The sequence below is a fragment of the Bactrocera tryoni genome, chromosome 5 (assembly GCF_016617805.1).
Source record: "Bactrocera tryoni isolate S06 chromosome 5, CSIRO_BtryS06_freeze2, whole genome shotgun sequence".
In the NCBI taxonomy this organism is placed as follows: domain Eukaryota; kingdom Metazoa; phylum Arthropoda; class Insecta; order Diptera; family Tephritidae; genus Bactrocera; species Bactrocera tryoni.
The window spans coordinates 27,739,719-27,761,768 of NC_052503.1; the positions used below are offsets into that span (position 1 = coordinate 27,739,719).

The 22,050-nt window shown below is 35.7% G+C and overlaps 2 protein-coding genes across 2 annotated transcripts; both read left to right on the plus strand.

Annotated features, from left to right (window-relative positions):
• Positions 1-7,640: 7,640 nt before the first annotated feature.
• Positions 7,641-14,530, plus strand: LOC120776888 (zinc transporter foi). The gene is made up of 6 exons (XM_040107946.1): positions 7,641-8,219; positions 8,285-8,621; positions 9,401-9,570; positions 9,642-10,434; positions 11,798-12,066; positions 12,137-14,530. The coding sequence occupies exons 1-6, from the start codon at positions 7,641-7,643 to the stop codon at positions 12,296-12,298; spliced, it is 2,310 nt and encodes a 769-aa protein (XP_039963880.1). The 3' UTR covers positions 12,299-14,530.
• Positions 14,531-15,511: 981 nt separating this feature from the next.
• Positions 15,512-18,192, plus strand: LOC120777902 (protein ERGIC-53). Its single transcript, XM_040109483.1, has 5 exons — positions 15,512-15,746; positions 16,082-16,806; positions 16,951-17,441; positions 17,512-17,628; positions 17,706-18,192. The coding sequence occupies exons 1-5, from the start codon at positions 15,527-15,529 to the stop codon at positions 17,740-17,742; spliced, it is 1,590 nt and encodes a 529-aa protein (XP_039965417.1). The 5' UTR covers positions 15,512-15,526; the 3' UTR covers positions 17,743-18,192.
• The last annotated feature ends 3,858 nt before the right edge of the window (positions 18,193-22,050 follow it).

Genomic DNA, 22,050 nt, shown 5'->3' on the forward strand with positions numbered 1-22,050 from the left:
ATTGATGGATCTAACTGTAAATTACTCCTATCTGAAATTTTTTGGCATTAATCGATACCAACATGATATGATGATTTGAGGCTATAGATAGCTCAAGCAGGAGTGAGATAAATTTGACCCAAAACTCTTCAAAGGTGCATTTCTTATAGCATAAAAAGATCTGTTTTTTGATTTTGATCGTTCAGTTTGTACGACAGCTATATGTTATAGTCGGCCGATCTGAATCACTTCTTCGGAGATAGTATGAGATATTTTATAAATATATTAGGTGCTATAATTTTTCTCGCCACTGTATATGTACATACCACGCTTTGGTCATGTAGGCAACAATTTCCAGCCAGTGTCAATAAACCAGTATGAAATTGTCGCATAAACTCAATGAAACACTGCTTTAGCTAGAGACATATGTATGTGTGTAAATACATATATATGTTTGTATGTACAATATGCTTTAATAAATTCATTTTAATTGTTGCCACAGACAGTTATTCGATTTTCATTTCCGTTCGCCAAAAAATAATTATTGGTCATCAAGTGAACCTTATTTGGCGCTTTTCAGTAGTCAATATTTTGGTGTTAAGAAAACTTTGTAAACTTTGTTCCGATGACTTTTCGACCGTGGGATTTCCCATTAAGCCTTGACCTTGCCTCACAAAAACCTGCTTGTATGTATATGTATGTGTGTGTGTGCATGTGGGTGGGTAAAACGACCTTGCACAAATCAGAAGTTCGTGTAAATACTAGTTAGACACCAGCTAATGTCTTCGGCAATGAACCGTTAGGTATGAATTGCTTTTACTTTTTCGTACAAATAACCGTTCTTTGCATAACATTCGTAGTATATGTTTGTGTTTGTTGTTTTTGTATATTAAACTGTCTATTAATTGCCACCTTACACAAGCGGCCGCTTGGTACGACGCGCCTGTTCTTGGTTATTATGTCGATAATTTCTAACGAAGTTTTGCCGGTTTCGTTCATGAAAATGCTGCAACACATTCATGGTCGTGGTTTCATCGTTGTTGTTGTTGTTTTGTAAATATTTAAGCATTGTTTATGAAAGTTTTGCGTTGGCGGTTGACTTTGGCAGGCATCCTTGAGTTCGTGCGCCTTATGGTATGCTTCGGTATATATGTATGTATAGATATATGTATATGTACTATACATATGTATGTATATGTATATATGATTTAACCGCAATCACGCATTTCCATACGCACGCCCACGCCGACACCGACGAATTGCGAATTTCAGCGAGTGTTTTGCAAGTTTTATCAATAGATTTTGTGCTTATATAGTTAGATATGGCTATGTACATATGTACGTATACATACACCGTTAGACATGCAAATGCATTAGTCAATAAACTGGAAATCTAACTAAAAATAAATATGTACATATGTCTGTGTGTATGCTTGTAAATACCATCGCGTTCAACCAAAAAAGTGGTTATACTAAACTAACTGTTGCGGTAATACAAATCTACCTGCATACATACATACACACATAGAAATGCAGCTAGTTTTTGGCCGCAACGCAAATTTTATGGCCTAAACACTTTTGGGTGTTTTTTATTCATTTTTTATGTCTCTGAATTTTTTCTTTCTTATTTATTTATTTTTTTTTTTGGGTTCGTCGCATTTTGGCTTGGACTCTACTCTCCAGTTGTGCTGTGTTCGGTGTCGCGCAAATAAGCGCACGCATGTTTCGTTTCGTGTCGGCGTCTGTCTGCATTCACTTTGTTTTGATTCCCCCCCCTGCGTTTTTCGTACGTTTCGCGTCGCAATTTGGGATTTGCATTTGCGAAAGGTGTGTCGCAAAGAAATAAAAAATATTGTGTGAAATATTTTCTCGTCTCGTGATGCATTTAAAAGTATTAAAATACTTGCCCGACACCGCCTACCGCGTCAGACATTGATTTATGGCGTGTCGTATTAAATTGTGGAATCATAACTAATCTAAAAATTCCTTAAAAGATATATTTTTTACTGTGTGCCACATTGTTGCATTCTCTGCACGAGCGTTGAAAAAATTTTTTAAATAATTTAAAAAACTTTTCTTTTTTTAACTTATTATTCGTGAACATATTTGTAAATTAAAAAATTATTTTGAATTAAAATAATAATAGTAAAAAATATAGAAAACAAGAAAAACTATTATTTAACTAATAAACTAATAACTTCTTGCATAAAGCCATTAAAAAGATCTTTTTCTTGTAGTTGATCGGTCAGTTTGTATGACAGCTATGTATATGCAATAGTAGTCCGATCTGAATAATTTGTTCAGAGATCAAAGTGCTGTCTTGGATAATAATCTATACCAAATTTAGTGGAGATATCTTGCCAAATAAAAAACTTTTTCATACAAGGACTTAATTTTGATTGGTCAGATTGTATGGCAGCTATATGCAATAGTAGTCCGATCTGAACAATTTGTTCAGAGATCAAAGCGCTGTCTTGGATAATAATCTATACCAAATTTAATGAAGATATCTTGCCAAATGAAAAAGTTTTCCATACAAGCACTTCATTTTGATCGGTCAGTTTGTACGGCAGCTATATGCTATAGTGGTCCGATCTTAACAATTTGTTCAGAGATCAAAGCGCTGTGTTGGATAATAATCTATACCAAATTTAGGGAAGATATCTTTCCAAATAAAAAAGTTTTCCATACACGCACTTGATTTTGATCGGTCAGTTCGTATGGCTATATAGTAGGGGAATTTGATAAGGAAATATATCACCTCAGTGAGACTTACATGAGTTAGTTTACTATTTAGTTCTTTATCTAGTTAACTATTTCCAATTTTCGGGCCTAATAGGAAGTCCAATGGAAGATCCGCGTTTTTTATGACGACAAGATAACCTTAAATTTCGTTGCCACTGACGTTGTGGAATAAGTAAAACCAAAAAAAGCTAAAATATCATTATTCTCTTTAGTCAGAATACGGTCGATAGTCTTCTTAGCGGAATTCCAGAATTAAAAAAATTTTGTATCTCCAAAATTTTAAGTATTTCAATTCCTAGCGATCTGAATTCCAGCAGTTTTTGTCGACCGAAAATAATCGTAGCAATAACAACCAAAAAATATATACTTGAACATTTTACTATCCCATTTAATTTTTTTTTATTTTCTAGACTAGAATACCCAAGTACTTTTCATGGGTACTCTTGGGAGGAATGTTTCGCCTTCAAATAGATATTTGTTGGCTATCCAGAAGATACTTGCTCTAAGACCGAATGACGTGAACTGCTTGAGCCATATTAAAAAAGAAATTGTTTCTAGTTACTCCCAAGCCCACTGAGTAAGAGTTGTTTTCTCAATTTCTGGTTAGCAACCAACTGCCAGTTAAGTTCTATTTATAAAAAAAGGTTCTTTACCGACCGAAAGAAGGTGTCTTGGTTAAGTAAACCAGAACTTAACTGAAAGATGGCTGCTAACCAGACGTTGAGAAAACGTCGCTAAATGTTAGCCATTTGTTTATTTTAATTTTGTAATATAATATGTAGTGCTTGTAATTCATATTTTACCGTTAGTTTGTCTGATAAGATATTAGCTACTACTTTACCATATTTGTTTGTTGTTTTTTTTTATATGTGTTTTGTATTTTTTTGTTTTTATGTTTTTTTTTTTAATTTTATCGACACAAATATATTATGCAAATGAAGCGCATGTGATTATAATCATTTGTTTGAGTGCCTCAATTAATCCAATCATCATTTGAATTGTGAAAATTACCTGACGTCAACAAAATAAACTCTGCTTTTGAATTGATAGACGGCAGTTGGCTTATTTTTCGTAACAAAAGTGGATTGTCAATAGAAGATCACTTCCGCACATCAATTAGTAATACTTTGATTCGAAACGGCTTATAATTGTTGCATTACATAAACTGTGTACAGTATGTGGGCTTAATTATGAGGACGGTTGGCCAGCTCGTATATTTTTTATTTATTTATTTTTTTTTACTCAATGATATAAACTAATCTGGATAATTCTTTATATTTCAATTTTTTTTACTACAAAAAACAAAAATAAATCGAAACTTCAAATGAATAAATGGAGTCAGCCTAATGACGCGATTCGATTTTGCTTTTGAGTTAGTGAATGAAACAGTACAAAGTCATGCATTATGGGCTTGATTCTATTTTGAGTTGCCACGATTCATTGTCGCGTCTGAAGCCAATGAATCTGATAATATTTTAATTATGTTATTATTATACCGTTACCCATGCTAAATTTGTCAGCTGATAACGTTCTGGTGTCTTTTGTCTGACGTAGACGATAGATACATATATCGATAACTCGAAAAGTGGAGAGAAAATGTGGAAAAATGTTTTATTTTTAGTTTTTCTCTGTGAGGCCACATTTCCTGAAACTACTGTTGTTTATGCTATTTTTAAGTTCGGAAAACGTTTGATGGAGGACAGTATAATATATATATGGATTAGTTGTGACCGATCAGTTTCTATTTGGCAGTTCGGACAAATGAGCATTTTCTTGAAAAGAGAAAGAGAAAAAGACGTAAGCAAAACTTCAAATCGATATCTCAAAAACTGAGAGACTAGTTGACGTATACGAGTACACACATACACATGACGCAATCGGCTCGGCTGCACATCGGTAGTTATAATGCTATCCATGAATGAAAATATCTACCAAAATCATTCGAACGCACGCGCGAGAGATGTCGAGCTCTTCTGCCATCTCTCTAACCCTTTTTAAATATTTCCATCAGTTGAAGAGATCGAAGATCGTCTAGAACGAGGCTTGTCTTCAGCGATCTCTCTTAATTACAATTTCCGGGTGCTTTTTTGTCACAATGTATACATTTTATAAAGTCTCCGAAGTTTCTTTCTCAGCCTTACAAACTTCGTGGCAAACTCAACTTGACTCAACTTGTTTAAGGTATAACAAATTGAAAAAAATTCAATTAACTAGGAAGTCAATTAGCCGACTCTCTGGTACCTCCATAATTCGTTCAATTAAGGCCGTGCAAATATGTAGAGAATTTACTTTTATTTTCAATATATGCATATATTTTTAGTTTTGCAATAACCTTAGAAACATTTGATTGGGGGTCAATTAAACATAATTTATGTATCGACTGTGTTTTCACCAATTTTTAACATAAACGATAATTAATGTACAGAAGTACAGTGAACTCACTGCCAATTGACCAAATTAAATATTTTGATTCAAAAACTGTTACTAATATAATTATTAATATTCCAGATAGGTAGATTGATTTATTGAAATTTTCCTCACGTGCTTTTCTTGGCAAGAAGCTGCTCATTTATCGGAACCGTCGATATCGGACCACTATAAGATGTATGTAGGTGCCATACAAACTGAACGTTCAAATAAAGTCTTTGTATGGAAAGCTTTTTTATTTGACAAGATATCTTCACGTTATTTAATACGGATTATTGCTAAAGGAAATGCTATAATCTCCGAACATATTATATATACATATGTTCAGATCGGACCACTATAAGATGTAGTTGCCATACTAACTGAACGAACACACTCAAAATGAAGATGTTTTTATATAAATATTCTTTGGCTGTAAGAGATGCAACTGTGGAGGGTATTATAGCTTCAGTGCAGCCGAAGTTAACGCTCTTCCTTACTTTAATACTCCCCAATAAGTAATTTATGCTTTTCTGCTCGTAAGAGGTTGTTAGTTTACAGACCTATTGAAAGCTTGAGTACCTAACACGCCTAATTAGTCTTACATATAAAAAATTACACTCTCTTTCGTTATGTACCTGTTGTAACTGTTAGGTTTTTTGATAACGTTTCATTTTTACGATGAAGGCGAGAGACTTGCTTATTATTTTGATAAGTTTGCGTTTGAGTGAGTGAGGTTTTGCAATTCAATACATGACAGTCTCAATAATATCACAATTGAAAAGGAACAGATCTAATCAGCTGTTACAATTCGTTATTTAGAGATTGAAATAAACACGTCGATAACAAATATTAAATTTTCTATAACACAGTCAAAAAGCATAATTATCACCTTTTATTTTGGATAAAGAATACAATGACCGCATTTGAGTACAGAGACATGTTGAAGTAAACATGCCGCTGAGATGGTGATATCAACCAGATAAAGACCCTAAACATACATACATCGAGGTTGGTATCTGAGTAGTTCAGAGCTGCAAATGTGACCTGTCAATACTCTGTTCTCAACCCTATTTGGAACTTGTGGATAACATTATGAAGAGATTAGCAACCCATTCATTTCCAAATAAGGAGCAATTGCGGCGGAAGGCAAAGCAACATTAGGATGCTATCCCATTGGAAATCTGCCAAAAATTAATTCAATCGATGCCGAATTGACCTGGAAAACTTATGAAAAATCACGGAGAATATACAGGTTATTAAAAACCCACGGACCGAATAAAGGATAACTTTTTTTTTTTTTTTTTATTGAGAAAAAAATATTTTACACTTAATATTTTGACAATGATATATCTTATTTTGAAAAAAAAATTCTGAATGAAAGATTTTTAAAACTTTAGTTATGTTGCAAATACTACAAAGTTATTAAATACAAAATAAACCTATTATTTTGTGCATAAGTGTGTTTAAAATAAAGTAGGGTTAGTTATGGAATTTATAACTCAAGAACGGCTGAACCGAGTTGGCTGAAAAACACTAGCCCTAGTAAGAAATAAAAATTATAACAACCACGCTGCCTCAATCGGAGTCATCAAAAATATATTTCGCATTGCGCAGCAGTTCAGCTGCACTCCAACAACTGCAAATAAATTGATTTTTTTATCATCAAAGCTTCTTGGCAAAAGAGTCTGTTTAAGGCAATAACTCAAAAGCAATCAGCGCACATATGTTCTAAGGTATACATAATGTACTTATAAGTACATATACATATACCTATATATATAACTACAAGTATTCAAGTGTAATTGCACATACAGACACACGCACCGAAAACTATCGCCGGTTTGCTGTGTAGGTTTCGTATTAATTGTTTTGAATAAGGAAATCAGTGCTGAGTGAGTGACCAAAGTTGTCGGTTCATTTATGGTAGTGTTGAGAGCATGCTCCTCAAGTGGGATGCGATTATACGCGGCGAAAGATTTGAGAAGCTGACACGCGCATAAGCAAAAGCGCTACAGCACAAAAGAACTTTTTGTTATTTTAATTTTTTTTTAATTTTCTTTTTATTTGATTTTTTTTAGTTTTTTTTACTTAGCTACTTAAATAAATACACTTTTGCACTACCAAATTTGTTTATATTAATACCGTGACTTTTTTTTCCGATTGCAGATAACAACAAGTGGTCATGCGGGTCGAAATGCGGCAAACTCGGCTTTAAAAAATTTAAATTTAAGTTAAATTTGAATTATAAAAGCATACCTACTACATACATATACATATACTTTCCCACACACAAACAAACACACACCAATTTATGAAAAGTGAAGGCCGTGAGTGTGTGTGCCGGCGTGTGTGTGTGTTTTGTGGTGCAACAATACAAAAAGTGTAGTCACATCTGTGCTGTGCGCAGACGTGTTTCTCACAACGCTTTGAAACGTATTCCCTGAAACACTTAATTTTGCAATAATAAATTATCAAACACATTAGCAGCGGCGAAGCGAAGCAACACGATGGCACGCCACATAATGGCCGTTTGCGTTGTGTGCCTACTGTGCGCCGATCGCATACCCTGCCAGGAGCATGTTATAAATGATTATGTGGCGAATGCTGCCGCATATCCGCCGCCACATTTCGAATATCAACAGTTAAATGCGCGCGTGCACGAGCGACGTGACGCTTTACGCTTCGGCGTGGACCCGCTGACTGCCAACACACACAAACGTGCAGTTGACGATGTTGCTGGTGATGCTGATGAACTTGACATTGAAACAACGAGCCACATACATAGTAATAAACCACATCGAAGAAAACACCATGCTGGACATGCGCACGGTGAGGAGTCGACGACGACCACCAGCACCTTGCATCAACCTGAGATCACAGCGGAATTCCTGCAGCGCATATTTGTCGAGTATGGACATAGGGCTGATGGCACATTGACGGTGGACGAGTTTCAGCACATACTGAAAAATCTCGGCTTGAATCAGCTGATAGATGGCGCAAGTGCAACACAACAACAAAAGCAGCAGCAAGAACAAACCGCGCAACGTTTACAGCATCCTGCGGCGGAGGCGTCCAGTAATGGCACTGTAAGTATTTAACCTTTCTTCTGCTCCCGGTACTCACCCACACCCTCCTCTCAACCACTTTGCAGTGTGTTAGCGACGCCGCACTAGTCTACCATGTCCAGCCACATAAAGTAATTGAACACACACACCCGCATGTCGAACGCGCCGTAAATTGCAATGAATCCGATGCAACGGATTGTGCCCAGGCGCACCAACATCAACCAAAGTTTAAAGTGTTACATGAACACACAGCAAATTATACGATTAGCAAAGAGGATATGCTGCATCTGTGTCCAGTGTTGTTGTACCAAATGGCTTCACCACTGGCTGGTGATCGCGCCGGCTGCATAGATCCCTCGATACTGGAGCATGTTGAGGCATACGAAGCGGGTGAATATGAAGCCAAGGAGGATATGGTTTATGGTGAGTAAAAGTTCGTTTTAAAGTGTGCTTGGTTTAATGAAAAAGTGAGGTTAGACAAGTGTTTTAAATATTCTTACATCCAGCTGTTATAACGGCAGAATTCTGCCGCGTTGACAGTCCTTGACCTAAAAGAATCCGGGGCCGTTCCGGTTACATAGACTTGACTGTCGTGGGAACGCGGTAGTTTGTAAAACTATAGAAATTAATTGATGGCAAAAAATTTTAAGTTCGGTTCCACAGAAGCCCCAACACCTTTTGAAAAAACCCCACCTGTTGTTGTTGTTGTAGCGACAGAATTCTGTCGAGTTGAATGCCCTTGACTGGATAAAAAATCTTGTCCGTTCCGGTTACGTGGATCCGACTGTCGTCGGAACGACCGAACCTCACCTCTTCGCCATATGTATACCTACAAGACTCAACAAAGATTTTCTTGCTCTATTAGAGATAAATTCACTAAATTTACCAAGATTTGTCCTCAATATCATTTTGAGTTACTAAAACTTAAGGAAAACTCGTTTAGAAGGTAATTTTATTTTTTTTTATTATAGTAATTTATATGATTTTCAGCTAATTTGTTTATCACAAATTTGAACGAAGGACAAGCTTAGAAAAACCACGTTATGCGATTGTAATTTATCAATTTTCTATTTATAAACTTTAATATACTCTTTGCTTCACTCAATTATCGTACAACCCAACTCTTTTATTGAAGACCCAAATGCTGAGTGAAAACTTGCACATATAACTTTATTAACTCTCACATACATAAATCATTTCAGTCTGGGTATACGCATTTATTTCCGTTTTCGCCTGTGGCATTTTGGGACTTGTCGGCGTAGCAATCATACCCTTTATGGATTCGCGCTATTACAAGTACATTATACAATATTTGGTGGCACTGGCTGTTGGCACCATGACTGGTGATGCTTTGTTGCATTTACTGCCACATGTAAGTACCCCGCAATAACTGTTAATATTGCTCACTTTATATGACAAAAAATATACGAACTCTTCTTTCAGTCTTTAGCTGGTCAGAGCGAGCAAAATATGATACTTAAAGGTCTCGGCTGCATGAGCGGCATTGTTTTCTTCTATATGACCGAGCATGGTCTCACAATGATCTCGGAGTGGCGCAAACGTATAGCCAAAAGTGATACAACACAGCAATCGCGCGCCAAAGTCGTACGTGATCCCGACTCTTCGGTTAACAACTCGGTTGCTGGCGATAAACTTTGCAAATCCAAGTACAGTTCATATCCTTATTGCTACGATGAGATCGCTATGGATACAAAGAACGATATGCATTTGCCAGGCTCAAAACTGAATAATATATCGGATTTGTCGGGTGAACTGATGGGTGTTAGTAATAATGTGGAGCGTAAGCGTAATGGCAAAGCAGACGCCGAAGACAACGATGCGGTGGCGCAATCCCTAATACCTGTCTGGCATCACAATCATCAAGATCATCAGCATGCCCAGCCACAGCACCAGCACATACACCTGCCCGACAGCAATACGATTTCAACCGATTTAGATGGCAATTCAATGAGTGGTGTTGGTGGTGGTGCTGGTGATGGCCATAGTCACGCTTTGGTCTACAATCCGACGGTGGCTACCAATGGCAATGCCAAAGAACATTCGTTAGTCAGCGATTCCGTTCCAACTGTGATATTACGTGAGCACGAGTCATCGCATCACGGGCATAGTCATAAGCACGGACACGTACACTCGCCACCGGAATCGTTAAGTGCTGTTGTCTGGATGATTATCATGGGTGATGGCTTGCATAACTTCACCGACGGCATGGCAATAGGTATGTACGAACGTTTTCACTATCATTATCACACACAACTCCCATATATTTTAAAGCGGTGTGCCTGGAATGCAGTACGTAAGGTTTAAATATGCAAGTACAAACGCCTTTTTTCAAAGTTAATTAGATTTTTTATGGGTACGTTATGTACCACCACCGACATATTTCTGTATATATTTATTTGCATATAAATTAATAATCTGACTGGAATGCACGGTTTTCACCGCACATATGGTTGCATTCATTGCATTATTATTAGATTCTTGCTCTAAACTTATGTCAGAGCAATTAAATTGTACTGAAATATATCAGCATCGTAGATACTCATTTACAAAATACTCAATATTCAAATTTTTGCAAACTTAAGCTGTAAAGTTTTCTAGTGATGACACAAACAGCTGTTTATAAATTCATAAGAAACAAAATAATAATTTAAAATTTTTAAATTTGGTCAAAAAAAATATTCGTTGTACTTTATAACCGTCACACAGTTGCATCTTGTTAGCAAAAATTGGGGTAAATTGCCATAAACTGGTGATATTTTTTAAGGAGGCGAAATGTAAAATAAAATCGTTTGCTTTGGCTAACTAAATAAATACTTATTCTATCTAATAATCCAGGGTCGATAATATTAAAACCGAAAAATTATATAGTATGAAACACATTGAAAATAAGAGTAACGAAAATGTGAGGAAAATAATTTAAATAACCTCAAATTTTAAGTGAAAAATTGAAATTTTATATCTCGTAAATTTTTTTCTGAATGTGAATTAACCCTTTCATACCTAAAAATAATTATTATTATTTGCTTAATATATATTTTTTTCACGCTATTTCAACTTAATATCGAAAAAGAAGCCTAATTTTTAATAAATAATTATCACGTCAAAATATTTGCTGCGATTCTTCGAAAATCAATATTGATATAATAATATTAAATTTTTTTATAAAAAAAACGAAAGTAATTTTTCGCCGATTTTCAATGCCATTGATAAAAAAAATTAAAGATTTGTACTACACTTCAAAAAGAACCAACCCTAAAATTCACCTCTACTACTTCTTGGAGCTTTGATAATTTTTCAAGCGCACAATTTTTTTTTAATATATGTATATACCAAAAAAAAACTTTTTTACTGCTTAGATACCAAATAATATGAAATAAATAAAATGTCAAGAAAATATAATTTCCCAATTTTTCTTTTGTTAAAGTTAAAAAAAAACCAAAAAAATATATATCTTCTTGATTCGGCTGTATACGAAACGAATTATTTCATTTAAAAAAATAATAAATAAATAATAAAAACCAAGAAAACAATTTCATACATTGAAGTTACCTATAATATATATCACCTTCCCCTTACAGGCGCCGCTTTCGCTGAAAACATTGCCGGCGGCTTCTCCACATCGCTAGCTGTATTTTGTCACGAACTGCCACACGAACTAGGCGATTTCGCAATACTCATCAAAGCGGGCATGTCCATCAAGACAGCAGTGTATTACAATTTATTGACGAGCGTGCTCAGCTTTTTGGGCATGATAATCGGTATTATTTTTGGACAATCGCCAAATGTAGCGCAATGGATGTTCGCTGTAGCCGCCGGGCTCTTCATCTACATAGCGCTTGTCGATATGGTAAATGTCATGAAAATATCACATGTTTTTTATAGTCTATGCTATAATTTGTGCTATAATTTCTCCACAGATGCCCGAATTGTCGTCGGCACACAAGACACTGGAGCAATTCTTATTGCAAATATTTGGCATGTGCACTGGTGTTGCCATAATGCTGCTAATTGCATTATACGAGGGTGATCTCTTAAGCGTCTTCTCTTCGACTACAACGACAGGCACACACAAACATTAGTGGCGTCTACTTATAATTGGCTGAAAGCAGACATCTAATAGTAAATAAAGAATTAACCCACCAGCCACACTAAAAATGCCTACACCATTTGCTACTCCGCACATTGAATGCGAAGAGCGAAATGAGAAAAGCTCTGCAACTGCGTTCGTTGACACATATTTAAGCTCGGCTCGCACGTAAAATGTTGCGTGCACATTATATTTCTTTAAATGCCGCGTATTCCTGCTGTACTGGGCGATTGCTTAGTGCATTTTTCGCATAAAGCGAAGAAGAGTTTGAATTGGATTGAAATGAATTGTGTAGATTTCTCGCACGAAAGTGATTATTATGCTACGAGACTTTGTCGTACATAATATAAATGAATCATATTTTATTATTATTACTTTTTATAGCTGATAATGTCATCAAAGCAAGTGAATAATTGTAGTCTTAAGCGCATGAGAAAGTCGTTGAGTAAAATCAATTGAAATGTAAACTGTGGAATTTAATATTTTTCTATTTTTCTTCACGCTATAACTAAGATATGCTAAAGCGAACAACAAAAAAAAAACAAACAAACAAACAAAATTATGGTGCTGCATTATTTATGTATGCATAATTATATATATAACTACACACATGCATCTATATATATATATGTGGGCATATACAATTGTAGATGTCAATAGATATATACTATATACTTATGTATTATATATACATACATATTTTTTTGGATATTGTTTTTTTCTAAGCGCAAAATTTTGTATTTGCATTTGCACACGAAATTATTGCAATAGTTGAAATCACTTTTACACACACACTTACATATACATACGTCTGTCCTAAGCGTTGTCATTAGCTATAATGCAGGCGCGCAATTGAATTTGAAAGTTTTTTCAACTATAAGCTGCAGCATGAAATTCACTATTTCTTACAATTTATATACTTTTTTATACAACTACAAAGTAATGCTTATGGAATGTTGTAATAAGCTGAGCAGAGAAGAAATATACAAACCAAAAAAAAATAAATTACTTGTAGCCACTGCATACAGTGCTATATTTAAGTGTATACATACATGCTATACACATACTTACTTATATATAGATATATTTAATGCAAACATTAATGTTAATTGTATTTTGTCATAAGTTGATATGTACGACAACAACACAATGTTATACAACACTCATAGTATATTATACCGTAGTACACGCTGCCTAAGTTTAACACATATATTATAGTAATATATAAAACAAACCTAAACAATTATTAACATAACCCCACTTTTGTAGTATGGGCGAGTGTAGTGTAAATTGCATTTTTTTTACAAAATTTCAAAACTGCTATCAGCGTTGTGAATGTTTTATACAAAAGTTTTGTATTTATTTTCTTTATTTTGTTTAGTGAGAATAGCACGCACGCATTTCTTATAAAACTTCATACACCACTTCATAATTACTTTATTGTAGTATAAAAAATTTTTGTCATATTAATTTTGTACTTAATTCATTTCTCAGTTCATTGCTGATTAAGTATTTGTAATAACGTTAGTTAAGTTGGAATTATAATTAGCCTAGATGCGTATATATTGCGACGTTAATATATTTAAAGAGAACACACAAAAACATTTTGGTATACAATCAAGCAATATGGCAGCTCACTTAGGCGTAAAATATTTAATAAAAATTAATTATAATTTCCTAATTTAGAGATTTCACGTGTTTTATTTTGTAATTTTATTATTATTATTTCAGCAAATATTATATTTGTTGTTTGTACTACTTTGTTTTTTCCGAACACATGTTTAATTATTTGTGCCACTTTGTTGTTTGGGAACACACCTATTATTGACATTTTTCCAAGCACAACACTTAAAATATTTAAATTTATTTCAACATTAAACTTACTTTCAACATTGAAGAGAAAAAATAAATAAAATGCAATGGATTTCCTAACTGTAACTGTGAAATTCAAAGAATGAAAAACGAAAAGTAACGAATAAAATTTGTGATGTTTACCTTTAAAATCGTAGATTTGCAAAATGCATTACTCGTGCAATAATATTCAACTAAATACATACCTACATACTTACAAACATATGCATACATATATGTAAATGCATATTATAACATTTGAAACTAGTAAACACGGCAAAAATTACAAATAAATGTTTTCTACAAAACTTGAAAACACACGAGACTTCCTAAGGAGTTACCTAATTAAGCTAATAAACAGTATTCTTACATACATACATATGTATATTCTCACCTGCATGGAAGGCAAGTACACAGTATGTTAAATGTACAAGCAGAAGATAAATAAATGAATTGATTTTCAATATATTAAGAAACTTCTCTTCGGACAGAATTTAAGTATGTACAAGCAGCTTCGAATTGAACAACGGCATTACAACCACGACTACTTCCCTGTAATAAACTCCATGAACTAAACTCTATAAAACGCTCCTGAGAGGTCCATATACTGCTTCTGGAAAGGAAATTAAAAGATTACAGGTACACTACAGCACTTACCGATTCAAACAGGGTTAGATTGCCGAATCACCATCATCAGCAAACACCCCTTTCCTATGCTTCCAATTGATCTAGAAAGTTTACCATGGGTAAATAGTAAGACCCGGCTCGGTTGAGATAACTCGTTTCTTGGACCTACCGTTGCAAAATCTATCTGACCACTACATTACCTTCCTTCAAGAGGTATTTGGATATCCGTTACAACAACAACACACTACATATTTGTATGTTTAATTGGAGGCATTTTTTGAAGATTTGTTGTGTTTGATCATATGCTAGGTACTCTAACTCATTTGCTTTTAAAATTTAGAGGGGCGAAAATGGACTCCACAAAGCTAAATATATATAGATATCGGTATGGGTGACAGGCAAATCAAGCATAATGAAGAGGTGTTAGTGAAGACTTGTCCATAAGCCCAGGACCGTAGAATCTTCCTCAGCTCAGATAACTTCAACCTCTTGTATACAAACAATTTTTACAATTGTATTTCTATAAAACATATAAATGATATTTTCAACACAAGTATTAAATTTTAAATATTTGTTATATAACGGTAACAAGTAAACTCGCTCAGAGCTTACAGATTAACGCATTTAATACCAAACAAAATCGCTTTCAATTGGTGTCCAATCGTTATACAGCGCTTTACAACACTTAAATTGACTTTGGCAAGAGCAGCCAACTTCAAGCGAAACAAAAAGAAAATAGTGTATGTGTCAAATAAAGATGTTGGTTACCGGATTACTGCGCTCTTGCAGATTTCTCCCAATTGTGGTGATTCTGCTAATCCTAGGGGAACAACAACATGTCCAAGCGAACGTGAATAATCATCTGGCCGGTGTGCATCGGCGTTTCGAGTACAAATATTCCTTTAAGCCGCCATATTTAGCGCAGAAAGACGGCACTGTGCCCTTCTGGGAGTACGGAGGCAGTAAGTACACTAACAAAAATGAAGTGACAGCTTGATTCGCACAAAAAAACCACTGTTGGCAGTGGAGCAAACGCGTTTGACAAGTGGGGCGACACGTCAGATGTTCTGCTGTCTCAGCTGTGTTTGCTGCTATTCGCTTAAGTGTGAGTGCAATGGAGCATGCTTAATGACAGAGTGGCACTCAATATTGTCGTCCGTCTGCTCCTCAAAACTTGTAGGACACTTACGTTTCCAACTGCTAAACGCATTTTCCAAAAATATGGTCTTGGAACCCCTTAAATAGACACTGTTTTTATAATTTCGATGTACAAATTTATTAAGAAAATAATTTACAGATGCAATTGCGAGTGCGGAGAGTGTACGAGTGGCGCCGTCATTGCGTTCACAAAAGGGTGCCATCTGGACAAAGTCGCCAACGAACTTCGATTGGTGGGAGGTGGAGATAGTCTTCCGAGTATCCGGTCGCGGGCGTATTGGTGCTGACGGTCTGGCTTTCTGGTATACCACACAAAAAGGCGATTATAATGGTGCTGTTTTTGGTTCTTCGGATCGGTGGAATGGCTTGGGCCTATTTTTTGATTCCTTCGATAACGACAATAAACATAATAATCCTTATATTATGGCTGTGGTGAACGATGGTACGAAACAGTTTGATCATTCGAACGATGGCACCACACAGCTGTTATCTGGCTGTTTGCGTGACTTCCGCAACAAACCGTTCCCAACACGCGCACGCATTGAATACTATAACAATGTATTAACTGTATTTTTCCACAATGGTATGACGAACAATAATGAGGATTATGAAATGTGTCTTCGCACGGACGGTGTGCAATTACCCAAAAATGGTTACTTTGGTCTTTCCGCGGCGACTGGAGGTTTGGCTGATGATCATGATGTCTTCCATTTCTTGACAACGTCATTGCATCCGCCCGGTCAAGTCCCATCAGACCCGGTAAAAGTTCCAGAGAACTCTGAAAAGCTGACACAGGAATATAAGGAATATCAAGAAAAGTTGGAGAAACAAAAGCAGGAGTATAAGAAGGAGCATCCTGATGAGGTACGGCAACAATGATTTGAATTTGCTGTGTTTGCTATTTTTTCCGTGCGACTTTTGAATTTTTCTCTCTTTTTTTTTTACAAAATTTAACTCATTTTGAAAAACGCAAACAAATTTAATTTTTTTTTTATATTTTCATTTTAGGTTAAAGACGATGATGAGTGGGAAGAATTCTTCGAATCGGAAAATCAACGTGAATTGCGTCAAATATTCCAGGGACAAAGTCAGATATTCGAGCAATTGCGCGATCTTTCACGCAAAGTAGATGAGGTAATAGGACGCCAAGAAAACACACTATCGCTGGTATCGAGAAGTGCTGGTGCGCCGGTACAACAAGTAGGTGCTGCGCCAGGTGCCGGTGTGCCACCTGTTGCCACGGGCACAATTAGCGGTACAATCACACGACCTGAAGTTGATCTTATGGTTGCAAATCAAAATGCCTTATTGGCGACAGCGCGTGAGATACGTACGCTAATCGGTGAAATTCAAATACGCGCCGACACAATCGTGCAAAATCAACAACGTGCGCCCACAGCACAAGTGCAAGCAGCCGGCTACGATATACAATCGGTCATCGCTGAGATGCGAGACGGCATGAATCAGGTGAAACAGGGCATGGCGCATGTTGGACAGAAGTGAGTGTCATATTTTATATAAATGTAAACAAGTTTGTTATTGTTTATTGTTTTTTTCGTTAAATTGTAGACTTGGCTCGCCACAGGCGCAAACGGGTTGTCCAACAGGTAACTGTGTTGGCGTAACTTTGTTCCTAGCCGTGACTGTTGTGCAACTGATACTTGTGTTTTTATACCAATTTTTCAAGTGAGTACAGTTTAATTTGTTTACTTATTATTTATACAAATAATTAACCACTATAATTAATTCATTATTTCATTTAGGAGTCGCAGTGAAGCTCAAGCGAAGAAGTTCTACTAAACCAAATTCATGAACAACCGAATCACTATAGAAAATTACAATGATTTATGTGGAATTTGTATTTTTTTCTGCATGCAAATCGTTTTTATTACACATGTCCCAATCAATTCGTTTTAATTAAAATGAAATGTTGCTTTACATTGTGCGTAAGATAAAGCAGCTCCAGAATGTTAGCAACATTTTCCGAGAATTTCCATGAACAATTTGTATACCAAGAGAACAAAACAAAACGAAAAAAGTGTAAAATTAAAAAATATGTCTAAAAAGGAGTAGATAAAAATTTAAAACAAATAGTAAATGAATTGTGAAAAATATCATTAACACTGAAAATGTTCAAACTGGAATGAGTTTGTATCGAATGTGTCGTATCAATGTGTTGTGTATTTAACAGTTATTTAAAGAAATATACAACATTGCATTTCTTTGCTGCGCTCTCATTGCAGTTTAATATTTTGTGTTATGTTCTCTTTGTCCGTTAACGATATAATTAAGTACATACATAATTTTATGTGAACGTTAAAAGGCTAACATTTTTAATAATTATTAATTCAACGTGATTTCTATCTCTGTCTCTCTCTCCCTTATATTTTCAAATCTTTCCTCTCACTATCGGCCTTTTCCAACTTCCGTGTTTTGCCAGAATTGTGCAGAAACTTACTTAATTTATTTTGATGTCGTAAATGTTGATTTACAGATATGATCATTCCAGTCTGATGGGATACTGAAAGTCAAACAGACTTTCCCACTGATGTATGTTAAGTTGATTATGTACATTGAATTTTGATTTAAATTGCGTTTTTCAATGAAATTTTATAATAAAATCTATAAAAAGAATTATAAATGTTTGTTTGGCATTTTTATGCAAAATTATTTTCTTAAATTTATTTTTTCTTTTAATGTCTGGTTTCTTGAGAATATAAAATTTTATTATGTAGTGTGAGAGCCTAAAAAGGATATTATGGGAATTAAAAGAAAAAAAAGTAATGACACAATTGTTTAAAATTTAAGCGGATATTTATATATGTATATATTTTGAGATTAACAAAAAAATGCCCTTCACAAATACAAAAGGTTTTCTGCAAGAACTTGATTTCGATCGTTCAGTTTGCATGGCAGCTATATGCTATAGTGGTCCGATATCGGCAGTTCCGACAAATGAGAAGCTTCGTGGGAAGAAAAGAACGTGTGCAAAATTCCGAATCGTTATCTCAAAAACTGAGGGACTAGTTCGCGTATATACAGACAGACATGCGGACAGACAAATCGATTTAGCTCGTTAAGCGTTTCATTTGGATATACATTTTATAGGGTCTCCGACTTTTCCTTTTGGGTGTGAGCGGCATTTTATTTTTTCGACAGACCGTCGGTTCTACATAATGGGCATGTGTCCAGATTTTATTCGACAATTAAACTATAATTATAGTTATCCGGAAGATCGTCAACGCGGCAGCGTTATCTTGAAAGTCATGTATTCTTGTCCACATAATCAATACAGACCCGGACTTTTATTCGTAAAAAGACATTGAACTTTAGTTTTCCATTCAAAATTATGTGTTTTAATGTGCTCACGTTCCCATGACAGTCGGTTCAGCTTAACCGGAACAAATCTGGATTTTTATTCGACCGGGGACCGTCAACCCAGCAATATTGCTCTGGTTATGCAGATCAGACTGCCGTGTGAACGGAGCTGGGCAAAGTGGCCTTGCGAATTCAGAGTAATCCGTTCTGGTACTGTAGTTAAAATCATACTTATCTTAAATCGATCCTGACAAATCAAATACACTATGCCTTATAAATGCCATATAAAATCAACTCATCTTCTCCCGACTCCAGCCTTCAATTCGATTAGTTTTATGAGAATTAACTTAAGCCACAAACAGGGTCTAGATAACCTGGCCAAGGTCTCTAACTTAAATATTAGGGAAGAGTATTTTTAATATCATTCCAATAATTTCAAGAGGTCAACATTATCAACAAAATTGCAATTGATCTGTTATTGTAGAAAAGTCCAAACAATTTCGTCTACGAGTACAGTAAGCAGATGTGACTTATCTGGGTTTCATGATTTTCCCGAATGCCGGCTGATAAAGTGCACAGTAGTCTGCACTTTTAGGCGCAGTATTAAGGACCTTGGAAACATATTTCCAAATAGGGATCACATCGCCTCAATAGCATCTAGCAGTATGGCATATTGGAATTCATTAATGTGCTGGAGCTGTGTGAGTCGTTGCGACTTAGGGTCTCCACACAGTCGTGGTCATTTATTAGCTAACTATCTACTCCAAGTATAATATTATGAGGTTCTTGTATAATATTATGAGGTCGCCCATCTTAGTGAGGTTGATAATAGTTTTACTGTGGGTTTCATTGGATATTGATTCCAACCGCCTTCAGCGTGCAATGATCAGTATTTGAGGTGATTCCAATTATCACTAGCTGGTGAGAAGTCTTGGCTGCAATTATCCTAGTTTAATATTTTACCTTTAGAGTTTTTACCTGAAAGTACGACAGACGACTGTGGGCGGCTCATACATATATGTTCAATTCACAACCTGTCGTCAAGCATCGTAAAATCTTAAAATTATAAATTTTTACACTTGTTTTTTTTTTCATAATTTTACGATTTTACGATGCTTTACGACAGGTTGTGAATTGCTCAATAATGTATTATATTAGGGATGATTTCTTGCATCGCATTAGGGTTATGCTAGTTTGCTAGTCATGCTCAATTTGTCGAAAGTAGCAAGTCCTTAAGCTTTTTCACCACTGCGTGAAGAAGATATACCAGGCGACATGACAACTTTTTATTGACGAAATTCAATAAACTTAGCTAAGGGACCGGAACTACAATGAGGTTGGCGTTTCGAAATAAAAATGGTCGCCAAACCTTCGATTTTCCGATAGTGTTCATATTTCGCCCTTTTATGGTGATATAACAGTTAAAGTATCTTTGATTCGGGGTTTCTTACCTCTTGGAATTGACCTGGGTCAAGACGTCGCATTTTTTTCGCGAATATCCGCTAATCTTCCAGGATGAACGAACTGGATAGCATCATACACTATTTATAGCTAAAGAAATGGAAAAAGACTTATTGGTCGAAATTATTGGATTGATGCGAGAATTAGCATATGCCGTAGGTTTATGGTACAATATTTATAGAATGTAGAATGGTATATTTCTTCTATCAACTAAGCTCGCTTCGAACGCTAAAGATCGTGGTGTATATTAAAGTCATCCGAGCCTGCTGTTTCTTTTTCATTGGTGGAATGGTTTCTACGTGGTGGCTTCCAAACTCAGCGCACAATCTCGCTAGGCGAGAAATATAAAGTTGTATACACATTTTTAAAGCGAGCCGTTTGTTTCAAGACCGACACCCGCTCGCAGCCGAAAGCTGCATTTAGACTTCAGCGAACCTTTAAATCGAATATATGGGAGTTGCTCTGCTGAAGCTTTCTCTTTTTTGCCGTGACTCCAGGTTCCACACGAGTTTGCTACGATACGACTATGTACTTTGACGATGAACAACATCAAAAGCGCCGTCAAGATCGGAAAAGATTTCTCTGAGCATTTCGATACCAAGAGAGGTTTCAGACAAGAAAAATTCCTATTGGGTGACTCCTTCAATATATTGTTGGAGAAAATAAACGAAATGCAGGGCTAAAGAAGTGAAAAGTACTGTACAAGTCCCTCATCATTTGCGTTCTGCTATATGGTGCGGAGGCATGATGAGTTGGCCTTAAGAGTGTTCGAGAAAAGGTTTTGCGGAAGATATAATCCTTTGCGTACTGGCAACACGAGTACCGCAGTCGATGGAACAATGAGCTGTACGAGATATACGGCGGCATTGACGTAGTTTAGCGAATCAAGAGACAGTGTCTTCGCTGGCTAGGTAAATGCGGATGGAAGAGAACACTCCAGCTTTGAAAGTTTTCGATGCAGTACCCTCTAATGGAAGCAGAGGAAGACCTCCACTCCATTGAAGAGATCAGGTGGAGAAGAATCTGGCTGTACTTGGTATCTCGATTGTGCGCCAAATAGTGAAAAGAAGAAACGACTGGCGCGCTGTTGTTAATTCGGCTCGAGAACATTTTCATTTTTAAGTGGCGGTCTTACATTCGGTTGATCTCATAAGGTTAGCAAGTAACTAACAACAGTACCCACATAAGGGGTTTTTCTATATGGCGTAAAGAGCATGTCTAAAAATAACATGTTAGTCGGAGCTAATATTGCACGAAAGTGATTTTAAAAAACATAAGAGGAAGGAGGGACCTGGAATGACCGAACAACTTTAATAAAACATTGCTTAA

Excerpts from the sequence above, each read along its gene's own strand:
- LOC120777902 (XM_040109483.1), top strand. The coding sequence starts at position 15,527 with ATGTGTCAAATAAAGATGTTGGTTACCGGATTACTGCGCTCTTGCAGA. Across the intron at positions 15,747-16,081 it reads CTTCTGGGAGTACGGAGGCA|ATGCAATTGCGAGTGCGGAG; the intron begins GTAAGTACACTA and ends AATAATTTACAG. Across the intron at positions 17,442-17,511 it reads ATGGCGCATGTTGGACAGAA|ACTTGGCTCGCCACAGGCGC; the intron begins GTGAGTGTCATA and ends GTTAAATTGTAG.
- LOC120776888 (XM_040107946.1), top strand. The coding sequence starts at position 7,641 with ATGGCACGCCACATAATGGCCGTTTGCGTTGTGTGCCTACTGTGCGCC. Across the intron at positions 8,220-8,284 it reads AGGCGTCCAGTAATGGCACT|TGTGTTAGCGACGCCGCACT; the intron begins GTAAGTATTTAA and ends ACCACTTTGCAG. Across the intron at positions 10,435-11,797 it reads CACCGACGGCATGGCAATAG|GCGCCGCTTTCGCTGAAAAC; the intron begins GTATGTACGAAC and ends TTCCCCTTACAG.